This window comes from Vidua chalybeata, chromosome Z, assembly GCF_026979565.1.
Source record: "Vidua chalybeata isolate OUT-0048 chromosome Z, bVidCha1 merged haplotype, whole genome shotgun sequence".
Classification (NCBI taxonomy): domain Eukaryota; kingdom Metazoa; phylum Chordata; class Aves; order Passeriformes; family Viduidae; genus Vidua; species Vidua chalybeata.
Genome location: NC_071570.1, coordinates 53187634 through 53215359, shown reverse-complemented (window position 1 = coordinate 53215359; position 27726 = coordinate 53187634). Strand labels below are relative to the sequence as shown.

Here is a 27726-nt window from a genome sequence, read left to right as displayed (position 1 = left end):
CCTGCCCTGGACAGCACCAGAACATCTGCACAAATTGCAGCCTGGGAACTGAATTGGATGGCTAACCAACAGTCCAGTTTGTATTGCAGAGACCCTGTTGCATAATTGACCAAATTAGATGGATTTAAGCTGGCATAGACATGTTTCTCCTTTCTGCAGAGGAGTCTTTGGCTCCTGCAGAGGACATCCTTAGGCTGCACTTCATTCAGCATTTGTGCAGTGCCTGATGGGCACAAAGGATGCATTTATCTATGACCAGGCTGCTACTGAAGTCCAATATTGACCAATATATTTTTTTTTTACAAGGTAATGGATGGCATCAGCTAGATGTACCAAGGCAGTGGAGTGTAGAGATAATCACTCTTCCCTTCCTGGTGCTAGTCTCCCCTCCATTGCTCTCTCCTTCTCTTTTCTTACTTTTCTCTCCCTTCACAGCTTCCTGAAACAGTACAGGTTAAGCTGCAGTTTGAAAGTGAAATAAACACCTTCAGGCTATAGCTGCAATCCGTGCTGGATTTTTAGGAATATTGCACAACTTTTGTCTCATTGGGCTCAGTCTTCAGTTGAGTCACCAATGGCACAAAGGCGCAATGTCTCTGTTGCAGGAACAAAACAATCTCTGCATACTGCCTGTTGGAAATTCAATTGGTGTCTGTCTGTCTGCTTCCCTTTCTTCGTGGGGACACTTCTGAGGCACTATAATTGGCTTAGCTGGGGAGATAAGTGACAATTGTGGATAGGAGGAGGAAAAACAGGAGGAGGAAATCTCTCTATTTTTTTTTTATCTGTCTATTGAGATGTCAGTGTCAGCTAAGAAGCACTTAAAAGAGATCTAATGTTTTCTGTCAAGAACAAGGACACATGGAAAGATCTAGTCATGACAGGAAAAGTCAGTTACAAGGATGCAAGTGTCTAGGGCTTTCTGTAATGTTTCCTGATGAGAGGCTCATTGGCATACTCAGAGCTGGATCACTGCTTTGGGAGACAAGAAAAGGGAACTAATTCAAAACTTTGGGTTTCGACCAGCCACATGCATCGGTTCACAGTCATAAACATTTGTCTCTTCTGGGATCTTTGCCCACATTAAATCAGTACAACTTCACTGATTCCCTTGATCTCAAAAGCATGCATGCCTGTTTCCTATATGGCTTCCAGCATCACAGGCTGGTTTACATGGACTGGGCAAATTTGACCTAATATGGATTTGCCTGCTTTTCTTTAAAAAAGTCTCTCTATGTGTGAAGGAGGAAAATTTGCAGTCTAATTACATGCAGGTTGATTCAAATGGTACCAAGCCAATACAAAAATGAGAGAACTACTGAAGCTCTGAGAGCCTCTGTGTTTCCTGGTTGTGTACAAAAGACACTGCAGCAAATTGTTTCAATTGGCATAATAAGATGAATGAATCATAAAGCAGACAAGCAGCAATTCATCCCTCCACGCAGCTTCTCCCTCTACCCTCTAATAGTATTGTCGTAAGTCAGCTCAGTAATTATATTTTCACTAACATTTTGCTTGCAGTCAGGTTCCTGTGCTGTTACTGACCAAAGAGGATAGCATAGATTCACAGGTTTATCCCAGAAAATAAAATGTTTTTGTAGCTCTAAAGAATTTAATCCCAGGTGCAAAGATCAGAGTTCCCTTCACCAGATACACATCCATCAGTAATCTCTGACCCAGAGTACCCTTGGAAATGAATGTTCAACTCATTTTCACAGATCAGACCAGTGCAAATCTAGTTTAAATAGGCACAGGCTTCAAGCTGCTCAAGAGAGCAGAATACCACCAGCCTTATTTTCAGTTTTTGTACAACCTAAGTAGGCTTAGCAAAAAGTTTCTAGTCAGACACCAAAGCTTTCTTTGATGTCTTTTTAGCATTAGGGTTTTAAGTTGGTAGAGGCTTCACACTGAGGCACATTGTAAAAATGCTTTTCTCATTGCTGAGTTTCATTGCTTGGCAGTGTAAATATAAAATACTAAACTGTACAAACTCTGTTCCTTTTGCCTTCACAGCTATTTGTAGGAAAAAAAACCATCAGATTTTGGGATCATTTTCTGTGTCCAAAAGTAGGCAGCAGAAATTACAAAGTTATACTTGGCTGTATAGGCATTTTTTTCAAAGCATGTAAGTGTCAGGTATTTGAGCTCCTGGATCATTCCTGATTACACTGTCTTGGGTAAGGGTAGCATTATCTAAGATCTGTTCCGAGTCACATGTGCAATGCTGAGCTGTCTAGCTCACCTCATTGGCACTCATGGGAAGGAAGGCAGGGAGGGAGGGAGGGAGGGAGGAAGTTAGGAAGGAAGTTAGGAAGGAAGTTAAGAAGAAAGTTAGGAAGTTAGGAAGTTAGGAAGGAAGGAGGTTAGGAAGTTAGGAAGGAAGGAAGTTAGGAAATTAGGAAGGAAGGAGGTTAGGAAGTTAGGAAGGAAGTTGCGGAAGTTGCGGAAGGAAGTTGCGGAAGGAAGGAAGTTGCGGAAGTTGCGGAAGTTGCGGAAGTTGCGGAAGTTGCGGAAGGAAGGAAGTTGCGGAAGGAAGGAAGTTGCGGAAGGAAGGAAGTTGCGGAAGGAAGTTGCGGAAGGAAGTTGCGGAAGGAAGGAAGGAAGTTGCGGAAGGAAGTTGCGGAAGGAAGTTGCGGAAGGAAGTTGCGGAAGGAAGTTGCGGAAGGAAGTTGCGGAAGGAAGTTGCGGAAGGAAGGAAGGAAGGAAGGAAGGAAGGAAGGAAGTTGCGGAAGGAAGGAAGGAAGGAAGTTGCGGAAGGAAGGAAGGAAGTTGCGGAAGGAAGGAAGTTGCGGAAGGAAGGAAGTTGCGGAAGGAAGGAAGTTGCGGAAGGAAGTTGCGGAAGGAAGGAAGTTGCGGAAGGAAGGAAGTTGCGGAAGGAAGGAAGTTGCGGAAGGAAGGAAGGAAGTTGCGGAAGGAAGGAAGGAAGTTGCGGAAGGAAGGAAGGAAGTTGCGGAAGTTGCGGAAGTTGCGGAAGTTGCGGAAGTTGCGGAAGTTGCGGAAGTTGCGGAAGTTGCGGAAGTTGCGGAAGTTGCGGAAGTTGCGGAAGTTGCGGAAGTTGCGGAAGGAAGGAAGGAAGGAAGGAAGGAAGGAAGGAAGGAAGGAAGGAAGGAAGGAAGGAAGGAAGGAAGGAAGGAAGGAAAGGAGGGAGGGAGGGAGGGAGGGTACATTTTATAGATAACTTCCCCCATCCTGGAGGTAAGTTTCTCAGTTTCTCACTTGAAATGCAAATTATTTGTCATGCACATTTCTATACCTTTGTGAAAATTGATCAGAGGGTTTCAGGGACCTTTGGTGATCTTGATCCCACCTCTCTTGGGTTGACCTTTAGTTGACAGTCCGTGCCTGCTTCTTGACCTTATTCCTGCAAGCTGTGGTGTGTTGTGTTGCACTTATCTCCAGAAGCCAGAACAAGGGTGTTTGACACAGAAAAATACTGCCCTACCTCTGTCTGGTCCCCTTGTCCAGCCATATTCTATTCTTTCTCACAGCATGTTCTTACTATCACTCCTTTGTTTAGCTCCAATCTATCTGGCCATCAGTGTTTGAGACATATATGTTAGCCACTTATCTTCTGGCCTTCTACAGCTAGAGGCAAGCAGTCATATATGTTACACATCAAACTGAATCGTACTTCAAGTCTCTGGCCTCAATCAACCATAATAACATGTCTTGGTCCATCTTTTATATCTAATTCAGGTAATGAAAATTTTGTATTAATTTCTCTACTTTTACTCTTCTGACCCTCAGCTTAACACTGATTTAATATCCCCAAACTTGGTTCTGATTTGAGTGCTTTTTTTTTTTTTTTTTTTTTGCATGGTATTTGCTTACACGGCTTTTCTCCATAGTTGTTTTTTTTTTTTTTTTTTTTCCTATTTTCTTGCCTTTACCACCAATTTTTAAAAATAACTATACTTCAGTTCAGCTCTTTCTGGTCACCAGCTGCTGCTATTTGGTAGTTTATAGAGAAGGCATTTCTTAGAGATTATGTGTTTTCAATGAGAACGCTCTTGTGCTGATGGATTTCAAATGATTTTCCAAAATATTAATTTAATGCTTTGTCCTTATGGAAGTGCCTTCCAGTTCAATTATCTGTCCATTTTTAGAAAGCAATGCAGAGAATAATGGGTTAATGGTCAAAACTAACTTGCTGAAGTTTGAATACTTACGATGGTTTTGGTTTATTACAGTTACAGTACAAATGGTACTTTGTAACCCTCTTTAGTTACTGTCAATTGTCATCTGCCGATGACTAACTTCCTATCAGGTCTTCATTCAACCAGAGTTACTTCATCTAGTTGTTGATTTCCATATTACCTTTGGGTATGGATTTACAGGTGTCTTGCTATCCAGTGTCTGCCAAAACTCTGGTAGGATATATCTATCTTCTGATGAAGATAGCTAGTATTATGTAACAAATATGTATGAATACATCTTTTGCATCCATGACAATGTGTGCATCACTGAACTGACTAGGCTGCAATGTGTCTGAATTTGTCTTATGACAGAGGTGAATTACAGACATGTTCAACATACTTCTAATTCAAAGTATCAACTGGAAATGGCAAATGTGTTGGCAAGTCCTCCTCACATGGATATGTGAATATGCTTGTCTTTGTTTCAGCCAGGACAGAGTTAATTTTTTACAGTAGCTGGGAGGGGGGCATGGCCAGACCTTAATGTTATTCAATAATTCAATACCACCTTGCATAATTGCTGGGGGCGGGGGGGTAGGGGAAGGGAAGGAACTCCTTCCCTTTTCTGAGAAGGGTGTCCTTCCTTTTCTAGTTAGGAGAAAAGGAAGGGCGGGGAAGAGCCTGTCAATATTTGTCAAAGGCTATATGTGTAAGTGGATTCTTTGTCTTACACCTCTTGTTATTAATATTGTTGCTGTTACGTTTTGTTTCCTTATCTCATTGCTGTTTCCACTAAATTCTTATATCAGCCTATGATTTTCACCTTTTGTGTCTCCAATTCTCAATTCCATCCCACCAAAGTGAGAAGAGGGAGGGGAAGGTGGAAGGGAGTGAGAGGCAGTGTGGGAGTGAGAAGGCAGTGTGGTTTGGACTCTCTTGGGAGATCTAAACTGGGAAATGCCCATCCTAAATCATGACAATCTATTAGATACTGTATGAGGAGTCAGTGGATATCCAACAGATGTCCAATCTGCTCCTCCTCAGCTGTAGCAAGACCACTTCCATGAAGCTTCCTCCTAGGAGGAAGAAAACAAATCTCAATTCAATGGTCTTGGTTTCTGAAAGCCATTTCATACTGGCATTCACAGCTTTCTGCTGCTTTTATTGTTTACAGTGCTTTGAACAACCACATTGACTTTGGATAAATGAATAAGTGTGCTTTTTCCTCTGGATGCCCATGTAAGTTTTAGATCAGCACCTGCATAATGTAAACAGGTAGTTGAGTAGAAATAGAAAAAGGAATTGTAAAGAATTTATCTTAAAACATCAGAAAATAACAAGGAAAGGGCTTGAACAGTAAAAAGGCTTGCGTAAGAGAATGCAAACAACAGAACCAATAAAGAAGAGATTAAAGAAACTGCCTGTGAGTGGGCATCAGCTGTTAGAATCACAGCAGTTTGATCTGGCTTTTGGGGGAAAAAGATGGGCCATACCTTTCTGGTGCAGTTGATTGACTGCTTTGGGAGTGAGCACCATGAAGTTCCATAGAATCACAAAATGGGTAGGCCTGGAAGGGATCATAAGGCATCTTCTGGTCTAACCTCCCTGCTCAAGCAGGGTCATTCTAGAGCACATGGCACAAGATTGCATCCAGACACTTCTTGAGTATCTCCAGTGAGGGAGACTCCACAATCTTTACCACAGCCTTTTCCAGTGTTCAGTCACCTGCACAGTAAATAAATTTTTCTTCATGTTCACATGGACCTTCCCGTGCATCAGTTTCTGCCTTTTGTCTTATTGTTTGGCACCACTGAGAAGAGCCTGGATCCATCCTCTTGGCACCCTCCTTCCAAATACTTACAGACATTGATTAGACCGTCTGCCAGACTTCTCAAGGCTAAACAGGCCCATCTCCCTCAGCTTTTCCTCATAAAACAGATGCACTAGTCCCCTTATTGCCTCAAGGTTAAAGTTCTTTTAAAATAACTAGAAAAGAAGTCTCTGGGGTGACCTTATTTGACCATACTGTAACTTTTTAGAAACCTAAAAGGAACCTGCAAGAAAGCTGGAGGAAATTTTTTTACAATGGTGTGTATTGAAAAAACAAGGCTTTAAAGTGGAAGAGGGTAGGTTTAGATTAGATATAAGAACAAATTTTTTACAATGGGGTGTTGAAACACTGGTACAGTTTGCCCAGAGAGGTGGTAAATGCTTCACCCCTGGAAGCATTCAAGATTAGGCTGGATGGGGTTGTGGGCAGTCTGATCTATTTGGGGATATTCCTGGTCATTGCAGGGGGTTGGACTAAATGACCTTTCAATGTCCCTTCCAACACAATGTATTCTGTGATTCTGTGGTGTAGTGGAAAGTGTCTCTGGCCATGGTAGAGAGGTTGGAACTGGGTGATCTTTAAGATCCCTTCCAACCCAAACCATTGTATAATTCTCATTATCTTTGTAGCACCCACACTCGACTTGCTCCAGGAGCTCCATGTCTTTCTTTTACTTGGGACCCCAGAACTGGACACAGCATTCCAGGTGAGGAACCAAGGCTGAGATGAGGGGCAGGATTCATCTCCCTTGACTTGCTGGCAATGCTCTTCATAATGCAGCCCAGGATACCACTGACCTTCTTGGCCACCACGCACTGCTGGCTCATGGAGAGCTTGTTGTCCACCAGGACCCCCAGCTTTTCTCCGCAGAGCTGCTTCCCAGCAGGTCACCCCCAGCCTGTACAGGTGCTTGGGGTTGTTCCTCCCCAGATTCAGGCAGGACCCTGAATTTGCCTTTGCTGAATTTCAGAAGGCTCCTCTGTGCCCATCTCTCCAGCCTGTTGAGGTCCTTCTGAAGAGCTGCACAGCCCTCTGGGGTATTGGCCAGTCCTCCCAGCTTTGTGTTGTCAGTGAAATTGCTGAGGAGGCCTCTGCCCTTTCATCCAAGTCATTGATGGATAAATTAAATAATACCAGGCCCTTGAAAGACACCACTAGTGACAGGCCTCCAACTAGACTCTGTGTCACTGATCACAACCCTGTTGCATGTAAGCGTGCGGTGTTTCTCCTGCAGGTCAGTGATGAGGATGCAAGGCAGCTGTGCCTCAGCTCTACCTGAACCATGGTGGAAAAAGAGAAGGGTTGGAATTCCTCACACCTAACTGACCATCAGTGAGCTGGAGGTTGCCAAAGCAGGATTGTTTTACTCTGAAGACTTCAGGTGCAAGGTCTGCTCATTTTGTCATTGATATTGACTACTGCCGCTGATCAAATAGATTGGTTTGTCCAGCCATGAGCTCAGAGAGACCTCCAAATAAGTATTCTGCTGTGGAGAGTATATTCCCAGAAGAGGACTTCATGTGTAACTTTATGAAATCCTAAAGACAGATTTAATGAATGACACTCAGCTTTTCTCACTGCAGTAAAATGAGTCCAAGAAGGGGACCTGATCTTAATTTTCCTGCTGAGAATAGCCTGCAGAGCCTGAAATTCAAAGATACAATATCTGCTTTGTTAGTCTATGAGCTTGCTGTAAAATATGCTGTAATCTTTGCCAGGGATATGTTGTGCATTCCCTGGAGGTTTCTCAGCACTGAGGAACACTTCAGACTGCTTAACAGTTTGTTCAGGCTTTGCCATATAAGGTCTTTTAACTCCAGCACAAGCGCATGACAGCCCCTCCAAGTGTCAGGCTGTTGGGAACAGATCACAGCAACAGTTTCTCTGCTCAGAGAGGCACATTTGTCCTGTCTGCCTTAACCTACTGCCCTTCTAGCTCCTGTCCTGACAGGCAGCATAAAATGGGGGCTCAGGGTAAAGGATGGGAAGGCAAAATTTAACTCTGCCTGTGTGCATGTCCTTACTGGAAAGACTGAATGATATTGAATACATCAAGACCTTTTTGTGTTTTACACAGACTTTGATTACAGCTGTGGTGCCCTGGGAAGATTGGTGGTCTACCACTTTACACACATTCTTCAGTGGTAAGGCATGCAATCTGCTGCTCTTGGGAGACATCTTTTCTGCTGGTAAAGCTGAGAGCCATGAGTTAAAACTTGCTCTCAGTTCATTCCCACTCTGCAATTTCAACAGTAGCAGCAACTCTATATCAAAGCAGCAGAAACATTTCTCTTCTACTCTTAGTGTGTCTGTGTCTTATTTTAGCAGCTCTGAAACATCAGCAGATAAGGCTAAAGTACTAAAATGGGGAATGCTAACCACTGAAAGCCAAACATGCTTTACTTTGACTTAAAATATCCTCTGGTTGGGTTCTAAGCCATGGGAAACAGACACTTGGGGAAATTCAGGAGTACTTTCAGCCTCTCCTGTAGTTCCCATCAGCATTCCCATCGCAGCTTGGCCAGGCTGCACATTGGCAGAAACCTCACTGGCCTTTGCAAGTGTTTGGAGTTGCGAGGAAAAGCAGCCCAATGTGGGGGCAACACAGGGGGCAAAACAGCCAGGAACAGACCTTGGACTTCCTGCACCCCAATCCCTTGTCAGAAGTCTACCCCATTTCCTGCAGGCAAAACTCCACTTCTTAAGCTCCCTCACATCCAAGAAAGCCTTTTACATTTCAAAAACCTACAAATGGTAGCAACTTCGATTACACAGACTCAGTAGATGAGTAAATCCAGGCTGTCTGGGACAAATAATTCAAATGAGGACCCATAGAGATAGGGTTCTGTGACTTCAGTGGGGCTACCATTTGAAAGCAACCTGTTCAAAGGCTCTAAAACAGGACTGTAACCTGCTTTGAGGGCAAAAGGTATCGAGACGTTGGCAGACAGTATTTGTCACCATACAGCACTTTATCTAGAGCCAAAATATCATTACTTAATTAAACATTAAAACTGCAATAAAAACTGCAGTATCCATGGATCTTAAGTTGCCCAGAGTTGGGCTTTTCTGAAACAGATTAAAGAACTGCCCATGTTGTATGTTGAGCTCCGTATACTGATAGGGATATTCATACATATATTTAAGCTGCATCTGCTAATCTCCAAAACAAACTAACTTTTGATAGTTTAAAATAAAAAATAATAAAAAAAAAACCACCAAAACATATTTTAACCATATTTTGAAACAACTTCTACTTACAGTCCTATCTAATGTGGGCACTGCTGAAAGGTTTTTCCAGTTTCCTACTTGCAGCAATGCTGCATTTGACCCTCTGGCATTGTAGCAGCTGAAATTGCAGTTCACTCAAGGCAAACAAAATGCAAGCTAATACTTACTATGGAACTTTTAACACAAAAGAAACAGACTAAAATATTAGCTCTGCTTCCCTTGAATCATCATTTTAATTTGAAAATGCAAACCAGATCCCCAATTTAAAGGCAACCTCTGTTTTTTCTGACATTTTTACATTATTAACTCATTTTTCTCAGTGCACTCTTTGTTTCTCTTCAAAATATCAAGAAAGTTCCTTTTGGTTTGCATCTTTTTTCCTCTCTGCCTTATTCCAGAAGACTGTAAGCTACCCTTTGTTTCTGCAGCAGTGGGTTTTCTGTGCTCTTTAGGAAAACTGTGCTCAGATCAATTGCAGCAATGATTCTCACTACAAAATTTCACAGCTGGTACACTTTCATCATGAGATGAGACAGGCAACCTGAAATACTAAATCAAAACTGTGATAGCTGGATAACAAGTATAGTGAAAACAAGAAAAAAAAATGGCTATTAAAAGTACGCATTTTTGGGGGAACTGATTTGTAGAGCTCCGTGTTGAATTACTGCTAAGAGTCAAAACTAACTATCAATCAGACAGCAAAGGACTAGAATCTTAGGTTGATAACAAATGCAATGTGGTTTTAAACCAGTGTATTTTGAAAGGAAAATCAGAGTTACTTATCAAACTGTGATTGTAAACTCCCAGGCAAAGCTTTATTATTTTGAAGGTACTAATAAGAAGGACTTCAAATAATTTTTTTCAATCAAAAATAAAAATACATCATATCATTTGTAAGTTTTTATGTATTATGAAATTTAACTAATCATCTTGTAACTAATCATCCTTCCTCAGCAGCCACACAGCAAGCAGTCTCAGTACTGCAGAATTCACATTAAAAAAACAAGATGAGAAGATAGACAAAGAAATACCCTCATAGAAGGATGATTTGAAAGTTGTCAGAGCTTGACCGCTAATGACATCTACAGAATGTCTGCTTATTGATCTACTCTACTAAATAAATTCATTTAACTTGTTTAGGTTAGAGTTTGTTTTGCAAGTGGTGTTAGTGACTTGCAGATATATTGGAGGAGAGGGGGGCGGGGAGGGGGTTGGAACAGAAATTATTAAATTCCTAGACGGATTTGATATGTGAAAACTCAGAATACAACTTTAAATGTCCCTTCTTCCATATGGTCCCTATTTTCTGAAAAGTGCCCTCATCCTTAAATGGGACTCTCTTGTCAATATGGAGATACATGTTTTGAGTGTAGTTGAACTGTGGTTTGGCAATTAATAACATGTCCAGTAAAAGATACATTGAAGATGTTGCTTGAAACAGACATGTCCAGGGCTCTTGTCACTTCATTGTCATCACACACCAGATACAAAATTGACATCTGCTGTGGACATACACATGTGGGTTTATGCATACTTGAAGTACACTGAAACAGCTATAAAATAAGACCATGATCACCTTTCTTGATTCTAGTGACAACCTGAGCACTAAAATCAAGAAACACCTTTGTCTTTTGACAATTCTCAACTGGAAGTATTTTTTATCAGTCTTTTAAAAGTATATTTTAAAAAATATACTTATCAGTCTTTAAAAAGTATATTTTTCCACTATAGGAACAGTCTAAAATGTGGATAAAATTAATTTGTTTGAAATGCATCCATTCTCCCCATACTTTTGTTGGGTGCCCAAGCTGCAAGTGTTGTAATGCCCTTAAAGTTAGAAGACCAAATAAATTGGTCATCAAAAGAAATCAAGGAAAAATATAGTAACAGGGAGATGATTTTTCTTTTCAGTGAGTGACAAGTAGACAATCATGTTGGGAAACATCATGAAGAAGAGATGCCTTTTTTTCATTAGTTGTATCTGTTCATCTCTTCACAATTTTATAAGAAAAGCAAAGTTCCTCCACCATCCTTACAAAAGAGTCTCAGACTGTTGTGATGTGAAGAGTGGTCTGTGGCAGAAGAAAACCTCAGCTGAGGGATTTTTTCACTTCACTAACTAATTCAAACCTCCTAATTGATTCAAACAGGAGGAATCTGCAAGGTTCTAATTCTGCACAAGAATAAGTCAAGAAAAAGTAGTCTTATATTATATATTATTATTATTATTATTATTATATTATAAAGCTAACATGCTTTTTCTTCTCCAGTTGTGCAGATGCCCCTGCTACATAGTTACTATTATTTTAATGCATGATGGACAAATATATATAGCACAGAGCTACAATAGGCTCTCTCACAGTATATGCCCTTTGTAAACCAGTTTCAGCCTCTTAGGGAGCCTTTTTGTTTTCATTCCTGACACACCTAGCAGTAACTAACCTAACTACATGAGACCACTTCAGACCTTTTGAGAGAGGTTTGAATTTATCATGAAGTTGAGGATACCTGCAGCCTTGCTTCACACGTTATTCTCCAGTACAGGAGACATAAACTAGAGAAAGATGAAAAAGCCTGCTTAAGTACTAAATTAAGACATAACTGTAAGTTTTCAAAGTTCAAGCATTCAACCTCTTCCCAAATATCTTAATTTAAAAGGGTGGGTGACTGCTTAGTTTTGAAACAATTACGTCTTGTATTCTCTTCCAGGTTTCAAAATTGAAATATATGCAGAAGCTTAAAATGTAGACATGTTGACATGGAATTTCAAAGCAGTCTAGAGGTTTAAGAATAATTTTTAACTAAATTCAGTGGAAGACAATGTCAATCATTAAGACTGCTTTATAAATCAGCATTAAATTTCATCCTAGGAACTTCTGACTACAAGGTTTAATGAATACTATCTCTTCTGAACACTACTTACCAAAAAGACCTTTGTACATTATGGGTACAAAACATAAGATGATTTACTAATTAGATGCACACCAGAGATACCAGTTCAATGGTAACGTCATCTTGAGTGAGGCTTGTATGTGGTATGCAATACAGCATAGAACAGTTCTCCAGTTTGTACCTTACAGTGTTAAAGCATAAAATAATGCCATTAGAGTGACACAAACAGGAAGTCGGTGGAATTTGCATCTTCCTCAGGAATTCTAATTAAGATTTTTTCAGCATCTGCTGTCTGTAATACTAGTTGTGGAAAAGCACTAGAGGGAATAATACCTTCTGGTCATGACCCTGAGCAAGGAACAAGTGGGGATACCTTTCCTATGAAAGGGACATGACAGTGTGCTTGTGTGCCTGTGATTGTAGCACTGGAAGTGTGACTGTTGCATCCTAGGATGGGTTTTAGGGGTTCTTATTTGTGTTAGCTAGCTGAGTCCTGTGTACCCCCGTGCTTCCCCTGTGTCATTCCCTCCGCCGTGGTTTTTGGCCCCATGCTGCCTGCCGTTGGATTCCCACCCCACCCTGCCGCTCCTGTGACCACTCCCCCGTCTGGCCCTGGGAACCCCCGTGTCCGCCACCCCATCCCCACGATCCCACTCAGCCTGAGGCTCGGTGTCCGCCCCTGTGGTTACGCAGTTGGTCGCTGTCCTATGTCATCATCGCATCACCCGCACAGATTGGGGGGGGCAGCGTCTGCCCTCCCCTATCACATCCCCCATATCATCCCACTCCCTCCCGGGTTCCGGCGCCATTTCCCCCACGTGGAGTGGGAAGCACGGGTCGCTACCCCCCCACTGCAGCTCTCAGCGACAATAAAGCCTTTCTGCCTTCCTCGTGGGTGATCTGGACATTCCTTCTCTCTTTACCTCAGACCCATAGCGTGGACGACAGAACCCAGCAGACCCACATGCCGGTGCCAGCGGCACACGGGAGAGAAGCGGCGGACCTGGAAGTCTGGGGGGAGGCGGCGCCGGAGAGTGTCGGAGCTGCCCTGGACCCAGGGGAAAGACTGAACGCCACATGTGACCACAGAAAAGGAACAGCCTTAACGATCCTTGGAAGAAATCACTTTCCCATGTGCAATGCAGGATCTTCATGTAATATGTACCTGTGTTCAAGGCAAAGTCTTGTCATTTTCACAGCTGCCTCAGGCTGTGAAAAGCTTAATGAATTGCCTAGATAACAAAAGAAGTCAGACGTACCAATTTGAACGTAATGTAGACTGATCCAAAATTCACATTGAACTTTCAGCATGTGTCCAGAAAGTAGCCTGTTATTTTTGTCTCATCTTTGTGGCTGCCACTGTCTGAAGCAGAGGCCAAAAGGCCAGGAGATGATTTCTGTGTGGAAGGTTTCCAGTTTTTGTCAGGTCAGAAGACCAGAAATGTCATGCTGTCTAGAAATAAATAATGTCATTTGGATTTTTGGTTGATTTTGTTTTTGGTTTATTTTAGGGCTGGCACCACTGACTGGCAGGCTCAAAGGCTACATGACAGGTCTCAGGAGGATTTCAGAAAGATAGACTATGATAAATAGACCTGACTCCAATCTGACTCATTCTTTCAAAGTACTGTTAAGGCCCCTTATTTGAATTGATGCATTTAACTCCTCTTTACCACAGAGATAAAATCAAAATTTTAGTTCTTGTGTTCCTATAATGTGCTGAAATTGAGGAGGACTGGTTTAAATGCCCATTGTTAAATTATAGTCTTGATGCAGACAAGCTGTAGACACCTCTCTGGGCAGCCCCTCCACTGAGAAGAAGGTAATGATGTCATAATTTTCCTAGCTATTTAACTTTAGCTGAAAGCTTGCCATTAACAAAAGCTGCCCTTGTAGACTGCAATGGACTCCTCAAAACTTTTTTGGCATTGCAAATCCAACACCAATCCCATAGCCCTTCTTCTAGGAGCTTAATGTTAGGAGACAAAATTGAGAATGGTCTTGTCCAAGATTGAGCACCAAGATGTTTCCTATTACCATCCGAGTAGCAGTTGCATCTGGACAGTTTTCCTTATCTCCTGTTAATAGGCCCATCAATGTCTTGCCTCATGACTCAGAGATAACACTCTCCAAGAGCCAGTTCTGTTTAACAGGTGATTAAGAACACACCTTGTGACTCAAAATAACATCAGCCCATTGTGAGATGCTCCGCCCAGTGGGAGAAGCTAGGCATTCCCACCTGGATAAATCCAGGAATTTCTAGACAGAAAGGCAGCCTTTCCACAGGTTTCCAAGAAGACACAGCAACCACATCTGCCACTCCAAGAGGACTGCAGCCACTCCAATTTGGACTGCTACCAGCACGCTGGCCAAAGCGGGTGTCAGGTTGTATTCTGATTTTGCCAGTGGTCTTCCTTTTGTATCATTGTGTATATTTTTGTCTTTTGTTTTCCCTTTTCCCAATAAATTGTATTTCTGACTTGGAGTCTCTCACTGGTTTTGCTTTCAAACCAGAACAGGTCTAAAGGATCTGGTAATGAAAGGATGTTTAAAAACTAGTCATTAAGTTATCTTCTGGTCATATGTGGATGAAAAAATAAAACAAAGATCCCAGAGTCATCACAGCAGTAGTAGAAAACACATATGCAGATTCTGGCCCCAGTCTACATTTATTTTCACCTTTCTACAGCTTTTGTCTTTTGGGCTGCAGACAACTTATTTATTTTCTTTACAATCTCACTTCTGAAGCAAAATCCAGTGTACTATCCCAAACCTCAGCAGTAAATATTTTTGTGTTTTTTAAGGGAATATAATTTCAGCTATGTGCTATATGTGGAGAATGATCAGAAGGCACAAGAATAGAAATAAATACCACTAAAAGCAGTTTTCCTGCTGCTGTCTGAGTTGTTTGAAAAGAGAGAGAAATGCCAGAAACTATAGGAATCAAGCTTTAGTTTTAAAATCTAAAGTGAAAAAATGTACACTTTTCCCTCTTTTTCTTGGCAGAATGAATAGCCAAGTCAGTTTTAAGGGACTGGAAGGGCAAGAGCCTCCTCTGTATCAGCATTACAATTGTCAGGAACAATGAAACTCAGTGCCACAAAATGTTTCAAATGGGGTGGATAATACAAGTAGTCCTCCTACACAAAATTCTCAGCTCATTAACAGCTACAGAGAGATGCACAGCTAAGGGGTGGTGACCTATTTCGGTGGCATAATTTTGCTGATAGTATTGAAACTCAACAAAACTTTCCTTTTTAGTGAAGAGAGTTGTCCTATTCACAGTTATGTCTCTGTCCTGAACTGTAATGCTGGCAGTATTAATTTTTCTCATCATTTCTCTCTGCCTCAGGTGGATGCTGAATGTCAAGGGAGGCACTGAGATTAGAAAGTGGAAGGTAAGAACAAATCAGGATTTTCTTTTTGTGTAATTCAGAGAGTAAAGGAATCTGGGAAAAGTTGTCTTACATTTCTCCTCTGCAGGTCATCCAATCCCACTCTGGTCCCCAGGAGCTGTCACTGGGCCAGTGACAGAATCACAGAACCAGCTAGGCTGGAAAAGATGTTTGGGGTTGTCAGGTCCAACCTGTTACCCTGTCAACTAGACCATGGCAGTATCTTTTTGTCATGTCCAGTCTTTTCTTTAAGACCTTCAGGAAAGGTCTTCAGCTCCCTGGGCAGTCCATTCCAATGTCCAGTCATTCTTTCTGTGAAGAACTTGTTCCTAATGTCCTGGCACAGCTTAAGAGACTCTGTCCTCTCATCCTGTCACTGGTTGCCTGGGAGAAGAGGCTGACCCCTGCCTGGCTACAGCCTCTTTTCAGGGAATTGTAGAGAGTGATAAGGTTTCCCCTGAGCCTCCTTTTCTCCAGGCTAAACACCCCCAGCTCCCTCAGCTGTTCCTCACAGGGCTTGTGTTCTAGGCACTTCACCAGCCTTGCTGTCCTCCTCTGGAAACACTCCAGCATCTCAAGATCCCTCCTGAATTGGGTGGCTCAGCACAGCACACAGAACTCAAGTTGTGGTCTCACCCTCACCAGTGCTGAGTACAGGGGAAGAATGACCTCCCTGCTCCTGCTGGCCACACTATTCCTGATACAAGCCACGATGCAATTGGTCTTATTGGTCACCAGGGCACACTGCTGGTTCATGTTCAATCTGCTGTCAGCCAGTACCCCCAGATCCCTTTCTGCCTGAGCACTGTCCAGCCACTCTGTCCCCAGCCTGTAGTGATGCAGGGGGTTATTGTGGCCAAAGTGTAGGACATGGAACTCGGTCTTGTTAAACTTCATGTTGGACTCAGCCCATCTATCCAGCCTGTCCAGCTCCCTCTGCAGGGCCCTCCTACTCTCCAGCAGATCCACACATGCTTGGTGTCATCAGCAAATTTGCTGATGGTGGACTCCATCCCCTCATCCAGATCATCAGTGAAGATGTTAAACAGAACTGGCCCCAGCACAGACCCCTAAGGGACAGCACTGGTGAGCAGCCACAGCTGGATGCAGCACTGTTCACCACCACTCTCTGGGCCCGGCCGTCCAGCCAGTTCCTAACCCAGCAAAGAGTGCTCTTGTCCAAACCATGGGCTACCAGCTTTTCCAGGAGTGTGCTGTGGGAGACAGTGTCAAAGTCCAAAAAGACAACATCCACAGCCTTCCCTGCATCCAGGTGGGTCAGCTAGTCACAAAAGGAGATCAGGTTGGTCAGGCAGGACGTGTCCCTCCCAAACTCATGCTGGCTGGCTCTGATCTCCTGGCTGTCCTGTAGGTCCCATTTGATCACACTCAAGATGATCTGCTCCATAACCTTGCCATGCACTGAGGGCAGGCTGACAGGTCTGTAGTTTCCCAGATCCTGCAGCTGGGTAAGCAAGCTGCAGTGTTAGCAGCCAGCACTGAAATCCCAAGAGGAGACAGACTGCTTCCTCCACCTGGGAATCTTCAAATAACCCAGCTACCTGACAAGGAAAAAAGGGAGGAAACAGAAGTGCTTACATAATTTCTTCTTCTTCCCTACTTCAAGGAAAGTCACAGAAAACAGCATCTTCAGGGCTGCTCATCTGAAGGCTTTGGCAGGGAATGCTCTGTGGTTCACTTTTTAAGTTACTGCCAAGGACATTAGTAGCTGCCAAGTTACTGCAAGGTGTTGAATAAACCTCAGGCTAGCATAAGGCTGTTTTAGCATGGTAGTGGGGCTGGCAGAACAGGTCTCAGGAAAACAATTGCTTCTAATCCCTTATTCCAGCCAAATCATTACAAGCAACTGTTTGTGGACAACAAACAACATTTGGCCAGATTTCTGGTCTGTGGAGTCTCTCAAGGGCCCCTACCACTCCCAGCATCTGCTGGTCTGTTGAGAGGAGGTGTCATGAAGCTGTCATGACTAAATGGAGACCCTCTAGACAGAGGACTTCTTAATGCTATCTTTGCATGGCTTCAGAATGAAACCAAGCAAACATGGAAAACTTCATAGACTGCATTTATTAATAATTTATGGCTTACCCATTCATAAGCCTGCTGTCTTGGGAAGGTTTAAAACAAAGCCCTGTGCTCTAGCTTTTTATTTTTTAAACAATGCTATCTCATGCTGTGTATGTTTCAACTCCGTGTCTTGATAGCAAGTGGCAAACAGAAATAAAAAGAAAAAGGAAAAGGGGAGAAGAAGTAGTTTTGGTTACTCCAAGTTTGATTAAAAAAAGTCTTTTCTATAAAGAAGGAATGATCTTGTGTGCTTAGAAAATTGGACTCAGAGGGATAGGTTGAACTCTGCCACTGCTCTCTTGTTCAACTTCAAACATATAATTAATAATTTCACCACCCGCATTTTCTAGGTATAAAGTGCTCTGAGGGATGGAGGGGAGATTTCTAAGCCTTTGCTTGTCTTTCACAGACAGGTTTTCCCACCACCCCAAACTGCTTGGGATATGTGCCCATGAAAACCCATTCAAGGGGGAATGGGGAATGAAGAAAGTGTACTGGTAGTAGCATCTGCTATTCCACAGAAGGGTGAGGGCACATATCTTGGTGTTCAACTTCTCACTTTTACCATTGCAAGTCATGTGGGACAACACATTGGCACCTCCCTCCACCAGCCACACTGAGTGGGTGTGAAGGGCCTGGACAACAGTCCCCATCATACAGCCACCACTTATGGGTTAATGTGTCCAGGCAGGATGAAGACTGTCTTGGTTTGAAAAGATGGGAGTCTGTGAAGGAAGGCAAGGGCCTCCCATTAAATGGAAAAGGTAAACCCCCTCCTTCCAAATTACCACAATTTCAAAAGACTCCCAGGCAAAGATATGAGAATTGCAATAACAGTTCTTTACTAGGAAAAAAATGAATTAAAAAAATGTAATTAGTACAAACAAAACTACTGATAGAGTCAGAAACCTGACACCCTGAGGAGTCAGGGTGTTAGTGATAGTCCAGTTAAATGGTGGCTGTTCCTCCTGCTCCTGGAGTGGCAGATGAAATGCTGCTGAAGCAGTGATCCCGTAGAAGGGTGTAGTTTTCTCTCAAGGTCTGGTGATAGAGTAGATGGGCCTGGTCTTCCTCTGGGAATACAGTGGGGAAGAAGCTGCTCCTATGGGAATCCAGTGGAGAGGAAGCTGCTCCTTTGGGAATCCAGCAAAGAGGCTGTTCTGATGTCCCAAAAAATTCTGATTTTATGCTGGTAGGGATGCTTGGCTCCTCCCTCTGGGTGGAGCATCTCACAATGGGGTGATGCAACATTATCAGTCATGCAGTGAGCCATTTAATGGCCCATTAACAGAAGATATCTCCCCAGACGGAGACATTGTTCTTGGAAGAGATAAGAAAACTGCCCAACTTAACAGAAGATACCTGCCCCACCTCTGACAGATGGCAAATAGAATACATGCTTATCTTACAAGCCAGGACAAAGACAAATGCCCTGGAGTGATGTCTCGCTGGGATGAGGGTCTCTGCAGCTCACAAGTGTGAGTTCCAAGAGGCCCAAGCACAATCCTGGTGTTGTAAGCACTCCGTACCCCCAGCAAGCTGTCGGGTAGAGGCGAGAGAAGGACAGGAACAGGCTTTTGTGTGGTGAGGCAGAGAGCTACAATTAAAACTACAGATGCAGTAGTCTCTTCTGGAAGTTTCAGATGGTAACACTGCCAGAAATTTTGAAGGGAATGCAGTGTGAAGCACAGTGTTTGAAGAAGTCCAAAAAATGAGCATGGGTGATGAGTTCAGGTATGTAAAAGTTTAGATTACCTATTCATTCCTGAGCTATTTTAATATAGCCAGACCAGAGTCTGGCTATATTAAAATGTAAGAAAGGTAAAGAAAGATTAATCAAACCTCAGAATTTTGTCTTAGAAGAAAATAATATGGTTCAAACATGCTGTAGGCACGGATGCTTGACAATATTGAGGATGCCAGAGCAGTGTTAGTGCAGCACAATGCAACATGTTGGCATGTGGTAATTTTAAGAGCCAGAAGTATCTCCTCTTAAACAATCTGAATGCAAATATGAAGCCTGTTTTCCCTCCTTGCTCTGTGTTTTCCTGACAGCCACTGCCAGGATCCAACCACTAACTTGTCACCTCAAAAACACGTTGATGCATTTGCAATGGCTGAGGCGCTAATCCTGACTGTCATGTGTATGCACGTGCCTTCCTTACGCAGTATTCAGGACAAACCCCGGTTTCTTAGACTAAGTCAGTCTACCAACAACCAAGAGGATGGGAAGCCGAAGGCTTCCTAAGGACAAGATTCCTGGCATCATGGAGAAGGGTTCTTATAGTAAGCAGCGCAATGGCAAAAAACAACCTGGTTGGCTTGACCAAAACCAGACACAAACGATTTAAACTACAACATTTCCTAATCCAGTTCAGCTGCATGGCAAGGACAAGAACCTGATTTTCACCACATAACTAAGCTGTCTCATTTAAAGTTCAGGCTACACATAGCTCAGAGTACTTTCAGGATCTTCTCCAGCACTGAACAGGGTCTACAGATTGTTTCCTACACTCTTTTCCAAATAAACAAAAATAAAAATCTGTTTTGCATGGAAATGAAATGAAATTCACACATTATTAGGATTTAGCAGTTCTTGCTCTTTTAAAAAAATTGCTGTGAAAAGAACAGCTTTTGAACTGACATTTGAAGAAATAAAAGGGACATTTTTTTCTTTCTTTCCATTTTTAGCTACTGAAAAAAGTATACTAAACCTGCTCTTACTTACTTTTCTGGAATCTCCTTGCTCCTTCCTACACACTCCATTCTCTCTTGTTTTACTAGTGTCTTCAAAATTTGGAAATATTACCCTGGTCTCCTGCCTGAAAAGTAAGAAAAAAAATGTTAATTTTTTTAAACAAAATTTCCTAATTTTTGAATTCAAGTCCCTTACCAACTTAGCAAAACATTTTGGAAACAAAATTTTAACCAATATGGATGAAAAATACATTTTAAAATGGACTGGGTAGATCTTTGTTTTGTTTAATTTAAAATGCTTTCACCAACTAAATGTCTTATAGGGGCTGTCCGCTGCAGACTCCATCATGGTGTAGTAAGTCACCTCATAGAGGTCATTTCACCTGGGTGTGCTCTGTGAAATGCCTCGGTGAGGATTTCAACCTGCTTGCATCACAGGCTTCAAGCTGTATGAGAGAAAGCTATGCAGAGAAATGTAGAACTACATGTAGAAAAACTAGTGGCTTTTACTATTGCATGACTTGAAGCCTTTCCTCACTGCAGTCAAGAGCAAGAAGCTGCTCTGCTACAGTTGCAGATGCAACCTCTATCATTCCTGAACAGTCACAAAGAGTCAGCAGAGCTGATCCACGTTTCCTTGGCAAACTAAACTGGAGGGATGCACAGCCCTGCAGCATGTTTTATTTGGACCAGGAAGACTGCAGCACTCACTAGGGATGCACCCTGCTTATCTTCTGCTGGCAACAAGCATTGCAGTTAAATTGGAGACAGGATAAACAAGGTGGGGAGTGGGGGGAGGGGAAGAGGATAGATAATACAGTGTCCAGCTCTGTATCAAAGTTGAGATACTCACATCCATTTTTAAATATGACTGTCTGGAATGCACTTAAATATATGCTTAAATGTCTTCTTGAGTGCATGTCATATGGAAGAAAAGAAGGGACGGCCTGAAGTGATGCATATTGCACACAACTTTGGCAACATGTAATGCGACTACAGGTTGTAGCATGAACAGGCTGCCCATTCCAGCTCCAGTAAGCACTGGGACATAACCCTTGTCTTTGCTGGATATAGCAGAATTCTTCCCCTGGGCAAGGCTTAACAACAAAACATGAGAAGGGTATTGAAGGGATTTAATTGCATAGCTATCAAGCCTTAGTAGCAGTTGCCCACATATGTTCTCAGAGCACATGTAGAAGTAAAAATGTCTGGATCCTGTGTTGGGATACTTCAAAACCAGCTGTAGTAATACCAGTAGCAATGCATGGACCTTTACAAGGTAATGAAAAATAAAAAGGAGATATTTTTAAAAACAACAACAAGAAAAAGATATCAAAGAGGCCAGAGGGCAGCTGCTATTCAATAAATTACTTAAAGCTGGAAGACTGAAAGAGAATCCCAGTATGTAGCCAAAACTGTTGCATTTTCCCCCCATCGCCAACTTACTCATACTGCCTCACTAGAGATATGGCAATAAAACTTTGCCTTTTGGCCACAGTGACTACTGGAATGATAAAAGGTTCTGTGAGTTTTCAGACAACAAAGAACCTATTTCATGGAGGTAAAGCTAAGCAAGAAGTCACTTTGACATGCTGTCACAAGACAAGGAGACTGTGCACCAGTAAGAAAATGGGACCAGGAAGTGAAAACACCTGACAGAGCAGCTACCTTGAAAAAGAGCCTGCAGTAATTAGCATGTCCTGGAACTGGAACTGGGTGGAGGTGGAGGATGTCTGAGTGAGGAGACTGGGATGTGGAAAACTAAAATACCAGGCTAGGTGGCCTTTGAAAGGGCAGGCACATGGAAAAATAGGGTGACTTTCAGATTGCTTCCCCTCAAGATAATGGAGTTTCTCCATCTCAGCAGCAAGAGGTTATCACATCAAAATTATATGCTGCAAAATGGACTTCTGCATGGCAGGAGGTATGCAGAAGTGCATTTTGCAGCATATAATGCTCATGGCAGGACAGCCCCACAATGTCATGGTCAGCCACCACCCACCATCTGGTGTGGTGGCTGCCCTGGCTCACAGACACCCTTTTACCAGAGCAGCCCTATGTCCACCCGTGCAGTGGCACCCTATGGGACAGGACTGCGAGGGATTGAGGGGCTTCGTTGCTGTGTTTGTAAAAAGGAAGCAGACAGACAACCATACAAGTAAAAATAAAAGTGTGAGGAGTTTGCATGCAAAACCAAAGCCAAGCTTGAAATCACAGGTACCCTTGTGATACTGGCTCAGGTGTCCCCTCACTTCCTCACTTGCCTCCTTCTCCTGTATTTAGAATACTGGATTCCTCAATGAAACTGTTTGTACACACAGCTTTATCACTTTCAATGTCTGATGTCAATACATGCGATGCATGCAGGATGTGTGGACACCTTACTTCTCCCTCGCCATCCAGATGCTCTACGTCACTTCTGTTAAGGGCTGCCCTGCAGCAGCAGCCTTTTGCAGCGGGCCATGTTACCGCTACACTCACAACTGTCTGTGCAGTTATCCCAGAGTCCACGCTCTCCCTCCTCCTAGCAGCCCTGTCTTTTCCCTTATCCAAGCCTACTTCAGCTGGGGCTGCAGCCACCGCCTGCGTGTCTGCCGCAGCTCCCCTCCCTGCGCCATGTGCAACCACTGTCCTTCCCTGCGCGCTGTGCTGCTCGCTAAGGACATGCTGTGGCACAGCTGTCTGCCTCCTCTGCTGCAGTCAGGCAGGTTTGTATTACTGTGCACGCGGCTGATGTCGAGCTCCTGTCGTGACACAGTACCCCATAGGAGGAGCAAATGAGCTGAGACGTCAATGTAAAAAATTATAGCCATGCGAGCTATCCCTCTGTTCTGCTGCTTGGAGAGTGCCTACATGGTTTGTGTGACAGCACCAGCACACAGAAGCAGCACTGAAATGCAGTTAGCAATACAGCTGGGAGACAGGCAGCCAGGCAGGCACTGGTCCAGTGACTAAAATGATCGTACCGTGAGCCAGCCTTCAGTGCCTCCAAAAGTGGCTGACTGCTACACAGGAGCTCGGCTTTCTTTGCAATTACTCCAGTTTCCCCCCGGCGACTGCAGTGTGCGCTCCGTTTCGGTTTTGTTTGCCTTTTTGTTTCTCCCTCCCACCCACCGGTCTCCATCTCTCTCCTCCCGTGTCCTTCTCTCCAGGATGGCGGAAGCAGAGTTGCACAAGGAAAGGCTCCAAGCCATAGCAGTAAGTCAGTTTCCTTTTACTTGCTCTTTTGTCCTTAGCTGTGGGTTGTTGGAGGGAAGGGGGGATTCCAGCACAGTGGCTGGGAAGCACACGGAGACCCTGGCTTGTGCAAAGTTGTGTGTGGAATTCCCTGTTCGGGAAATGAGTGGTTAAAGCTTTGCAGGATTTGGCGGAGAAAGAGGGCTCTGAGGAAGAGCATTGAGCTGACACGTGCAGAAAGAAAAATGTGAATGCACAGTGGCATGCTTAAAAGATTGATGATAGAGAAGAAAAGAAGGAATAAATGGGGAGGAGAGGAGATTGCAGGAGAAAATCAGTACTCTGCTGAATATATATTTTTTTCACAGTTGGAGGTTTTGCTTAGCTGATGAAGTCAAGCAAAATGATCTGCTGCAGGATGGCTTTTAGTGCAGAAAATAATTGTGTTATTGCTAGTTTTAAGACAATCGAACACAAACACTGCATTGTCAAAATTGCATAATTGTTTGATCTACTAGTTAAACTGTCATCACAGCTCCATAGCTGAGCACATGATTTCAGAAAAATTTCCTGCTGAGCTGCATTGCGCCAGGAGTAAAATATAGGCAGGATTGACCCCCATTTTAGTTATAATTTTTGTTTTCATATTTAGTAGAGTATTTGGATTGAGCCATGAGCTCAGCTGTGCAGACCTTGGAGGAATGTGTGTAGTGACACCTGGTGAGGAAGGGGCCTGGGTGTTTAGGATCCACCATCATCCAGGCATACAGAAACTGCCAGCTCATCTTCTAGCATGTCACAGGCACTGTGTCAAAAGGCCTGTGTTTCCGTGGGCACTGCCAGTCGGACAGCCCCATACAGCCTGCCCTTGTTCAAGTGACACCCAGCTCTTCTTCCCCATGGCTGAGATGTGGATGCAGCTGTGCCAATCCCAGATGGATGGCACGGCCTGCACCGGGGACTGCACACCTGGAGGTCCAAAGGGAAACAGAAGATGGCAGAGCCCACATGGATTTCAGTTCTCTTCCCCGGTTCCCCTAGTGATCAACAGATACTACATTTTTCTGTAGCCAGCACAGGTTACAGATTTCTTTTGTAGTGTAACAGGAATGGCTGCTGCTGCTTCTGCTGCTGCTGTTGTTCCAAGATATTTTTCTTAAGTCCACTACTCTGCTGATAGATCAATGAAAATTTAAAATAACTAGATTTAAAAGAAATATATTAGGGATTTTTCTCTCTAAAATATTAACTGTAAAAGTGTGAGTTGTATCATTTGATAGGGGAGGGGGGAAGTTATAACCACTTAGTTTTCAGGCAGTGGAAAGCAGATGCATATTTTTAAGCTGGTTCTCAGTTTTCTATCAATATCATTGCCATTTCTCAAGTGGAAACACCAGGAATGTTCCCCCAGAGGCAAACTTCACCACAGCCAGTGATTTGGGATTCCTTTATGGCTGAACTGTACTGCAGAGCTGTTATGTGCTATGCTGCAGTGCTTAGCTCTGAAACACTTATGTCTCCACATTAAAAAAAAAAAAAAAAAAAAAGTTTACATTATTGTTGCTTCTTTCAACTGCTATATAACAGAACACCAGACAACACTCATTTCCACATGATGTCCTGAAACATTTCACCACAGTAGATCAAGTCCTCTTCTTCTTAGTGCCCTGCATCTCACACCAATGAGGCCATTATGGATTTAATATTACCACTTAGTGTATTGCAGCTTTTACAGTAGGTTTATGCTGGCATAATAGAAGACCTTGAGAGTCTGGACCTTCACTTTCTATACATATTTCCTTTTTGGCTTCTATTTCTGGTAATTTATAAAACATAGTAAGCAATGTATGCAGTTAATTAGATTGAAAGACTTTTACTTCAGCATAAAAAAATATTCAGGCTTATTTTAAGTGTTAGTGTGGGTCCATGAACCAACTTGCTTGCTTAGCACTCTGCAGAGCAACAGGTTTTCCATATAAGCTTGTTAGTTGATTTTCTTCTATGCTTGGTCTGCTGTGAATGTTTGTCAGAATGCAGAAAAGTTAATTTCTATCTTTGCTCCATCTGAATGAGTGACATGACACAAGTTAGGCATTTCCCGCATGCCACTGTTTGGCTAAAATAAGGTCAATTCTCAAATGCTGTATGGCCTTTCTCAGAAGAAGAAAGAAATGGCATTTCAGGTCAGCTTTGGTGTTTCATCTGTTTGAACCTGCTGCAGTATCTTTCTGAGATGAGCAGAAGCTTACTCCAGCATTCTGCAATCACACTGGTTGAATGCTAGACTTAAAAAGAAATCCAGTCACCACTGGGTTCTCTACACACTGTTCTCTGTACATGTGCTTCTATCACCATGGTAAATGAGTTTGCTGGGAAATTTGCAGAGTAAATTTTACGTGTGCATTGCTGAATATGTAAAGAAAACAAATCCAAAAACAGAAATATGAACTTTAACACCAGAAAGCTGACTGGTTTTGAAGCATTTGATTTTATACTTTGTTGCCTTGACTTATCACAGTTTTAATATATGATTCTCTGGCAGAGAGCCAAGTGTCATAGGAAGATGAAAACAAGAAGTCTACTGTTAGGACATTATTCTAAACCTCAGTGAATGTGAGTTAGCCACTTGTTTTGTCTGCAGCAAATTCATAGTTTTTCTGTGCATTAATGTTCTATCTGTAAACTGTGAATAATAGATTTTGCCCTTGTCTTAAAGAGGTCTTAGGGATTAATGCAAGATTGAGCTGTACTTGGATGCCATGGTTTACTTGGGCAAGAAATATCTAAACATATCTTTAAAATAGAATTTGTGATTCTAAAACCAGAGAAGCTTCAAATATGTATGTTTTAATGTCATTGAAATGCTTAAGCTGTGACTTTCAGATCTTTCTGAAGTCCCTAAAATTCACACTATAGCAGGACTCAGAGCACTGTGCAAATCTGGTTTGAGAAGCAGGAAGATGTGAGACAGGTACTAAAAAGTGAAACCCAGTTCTTCCTGCCTGGAAGGAAAACAGTAACTCTGTGTCCTGGAGAGGTTCTATGATGAGTAGGAGCGATTGGTTTTCTGATCCTTATTTGAGCAAAGGTCACATCATATCTTCCAACTTGGATGTCATGTGTGCTACAGACAGATACTGGTAAAGTTTTCTGCCATGACACACTGGTCTTAACACCTGCCTGAGCCTGAGCCTGAGCCTGATTCACAACAGCATCCATCTGCTGCCCTACCAGCAATGGAGCTGAGTGGTGCCGCTCTTAATACTATAGCAAGATGCCTTCAGCAGGCACACAAGAGATTAAAAGAGGAGGGCAAAAACCATCTTCTCTCTGGGCTTGCTCCTGTATAGAGCACTTAAGTGTTTGCATCTGATTATTTCCTGAAGAGGATTGGTGGCTAAAATTTTGGGTGAAAAAGGAAGCATTTTTGTGGTTTTTAAAAATATGCTGGCCGCAAGTTGCTCAGAAGTTGGGAATGTAAAGAGTCCCAGACTCAGTGGCCTGGGGACAGTGAGGTGACTTACTTTCTCTTATTTTGGGTAAATAATGTGTGTGGCCCCAAAATTTGTTATAGGGCCCCTCCTCTATGACTGTAGAGAACCCCAGAAGATAGCGATTCAAATATAGGCAAGCATTTACAAAACCTAAGTCTTTTCTGTCCCTTACCTAGCAATCACAAAGCTGGGAAGTGGGGTATTGGTTATCAGTTGGTACATCTGGGATATGAATGCATATATGATACAGTGAACATGTGTTATCCATACATCGGTGAATTAAATACAATCATTGAGGGGCAGCACTGAGAAGAAATTGTCAATTAAAGCAACAACCAGTGCAGGAGTTGGAGGAGGTTTCCAGGTTCAAGAGATGTCCAGCCTACAGATTCAAGTGGGGAGCTACTATACTGATTCATTAGCAGATGAAAACAACAGCAGTGATGGTCCTTACTTACAAGTGCCCACCTCAGAGAACCAGTAACTCAATTAAAGTGTCACTGACATTCAATTAGCCACACCAAAAATACCTCCTGTCAAGCAAGACCATTCTTGCTTTTTGTATGAGATGATGAATTTGTTGAGTTGAATCCAACATTACTTAGATGTCATCAGGGGGCTGACCTACTATGGCAGGATAGTGGTGTTTAAAAATAGCCCCCTCCTGTATCAGTGTGGTCTGCCTTACATGGATTAAGGACTGGCTTTCTGACAGGTCTCAAAAGTTGCTATTTGTGAGGGAGACTTCTGTTCCTTGAGAGCAAAGGCAGAGGAGAACTTACAGGAAG

General features: G+C 42.8%; 1 protein-coding gene across 1 annotated transcript in view; it reads left to right on the top strand.

Moving 5' to 3' along the window:
• Positions 1-23194: 23194 nt before the first annotated feature.
• The window catches only part of LOC128781595 (paralemmin-2-like), a 124469-nt gene continuing 119937 nt past the window's right edge, over positions 23195-27726 (top strand). The window contains exon 1 of the mRNA XM_053931272.1: positions 23195-23465. Coding sequence (XP_053787247.1) covers positions 23421-23465 — 45 coding nt within the window. The 5' untranslated portion in view covers positions 23195-23420. The remainder of the gene's footprint in view (positions 23466-27726) is intronic.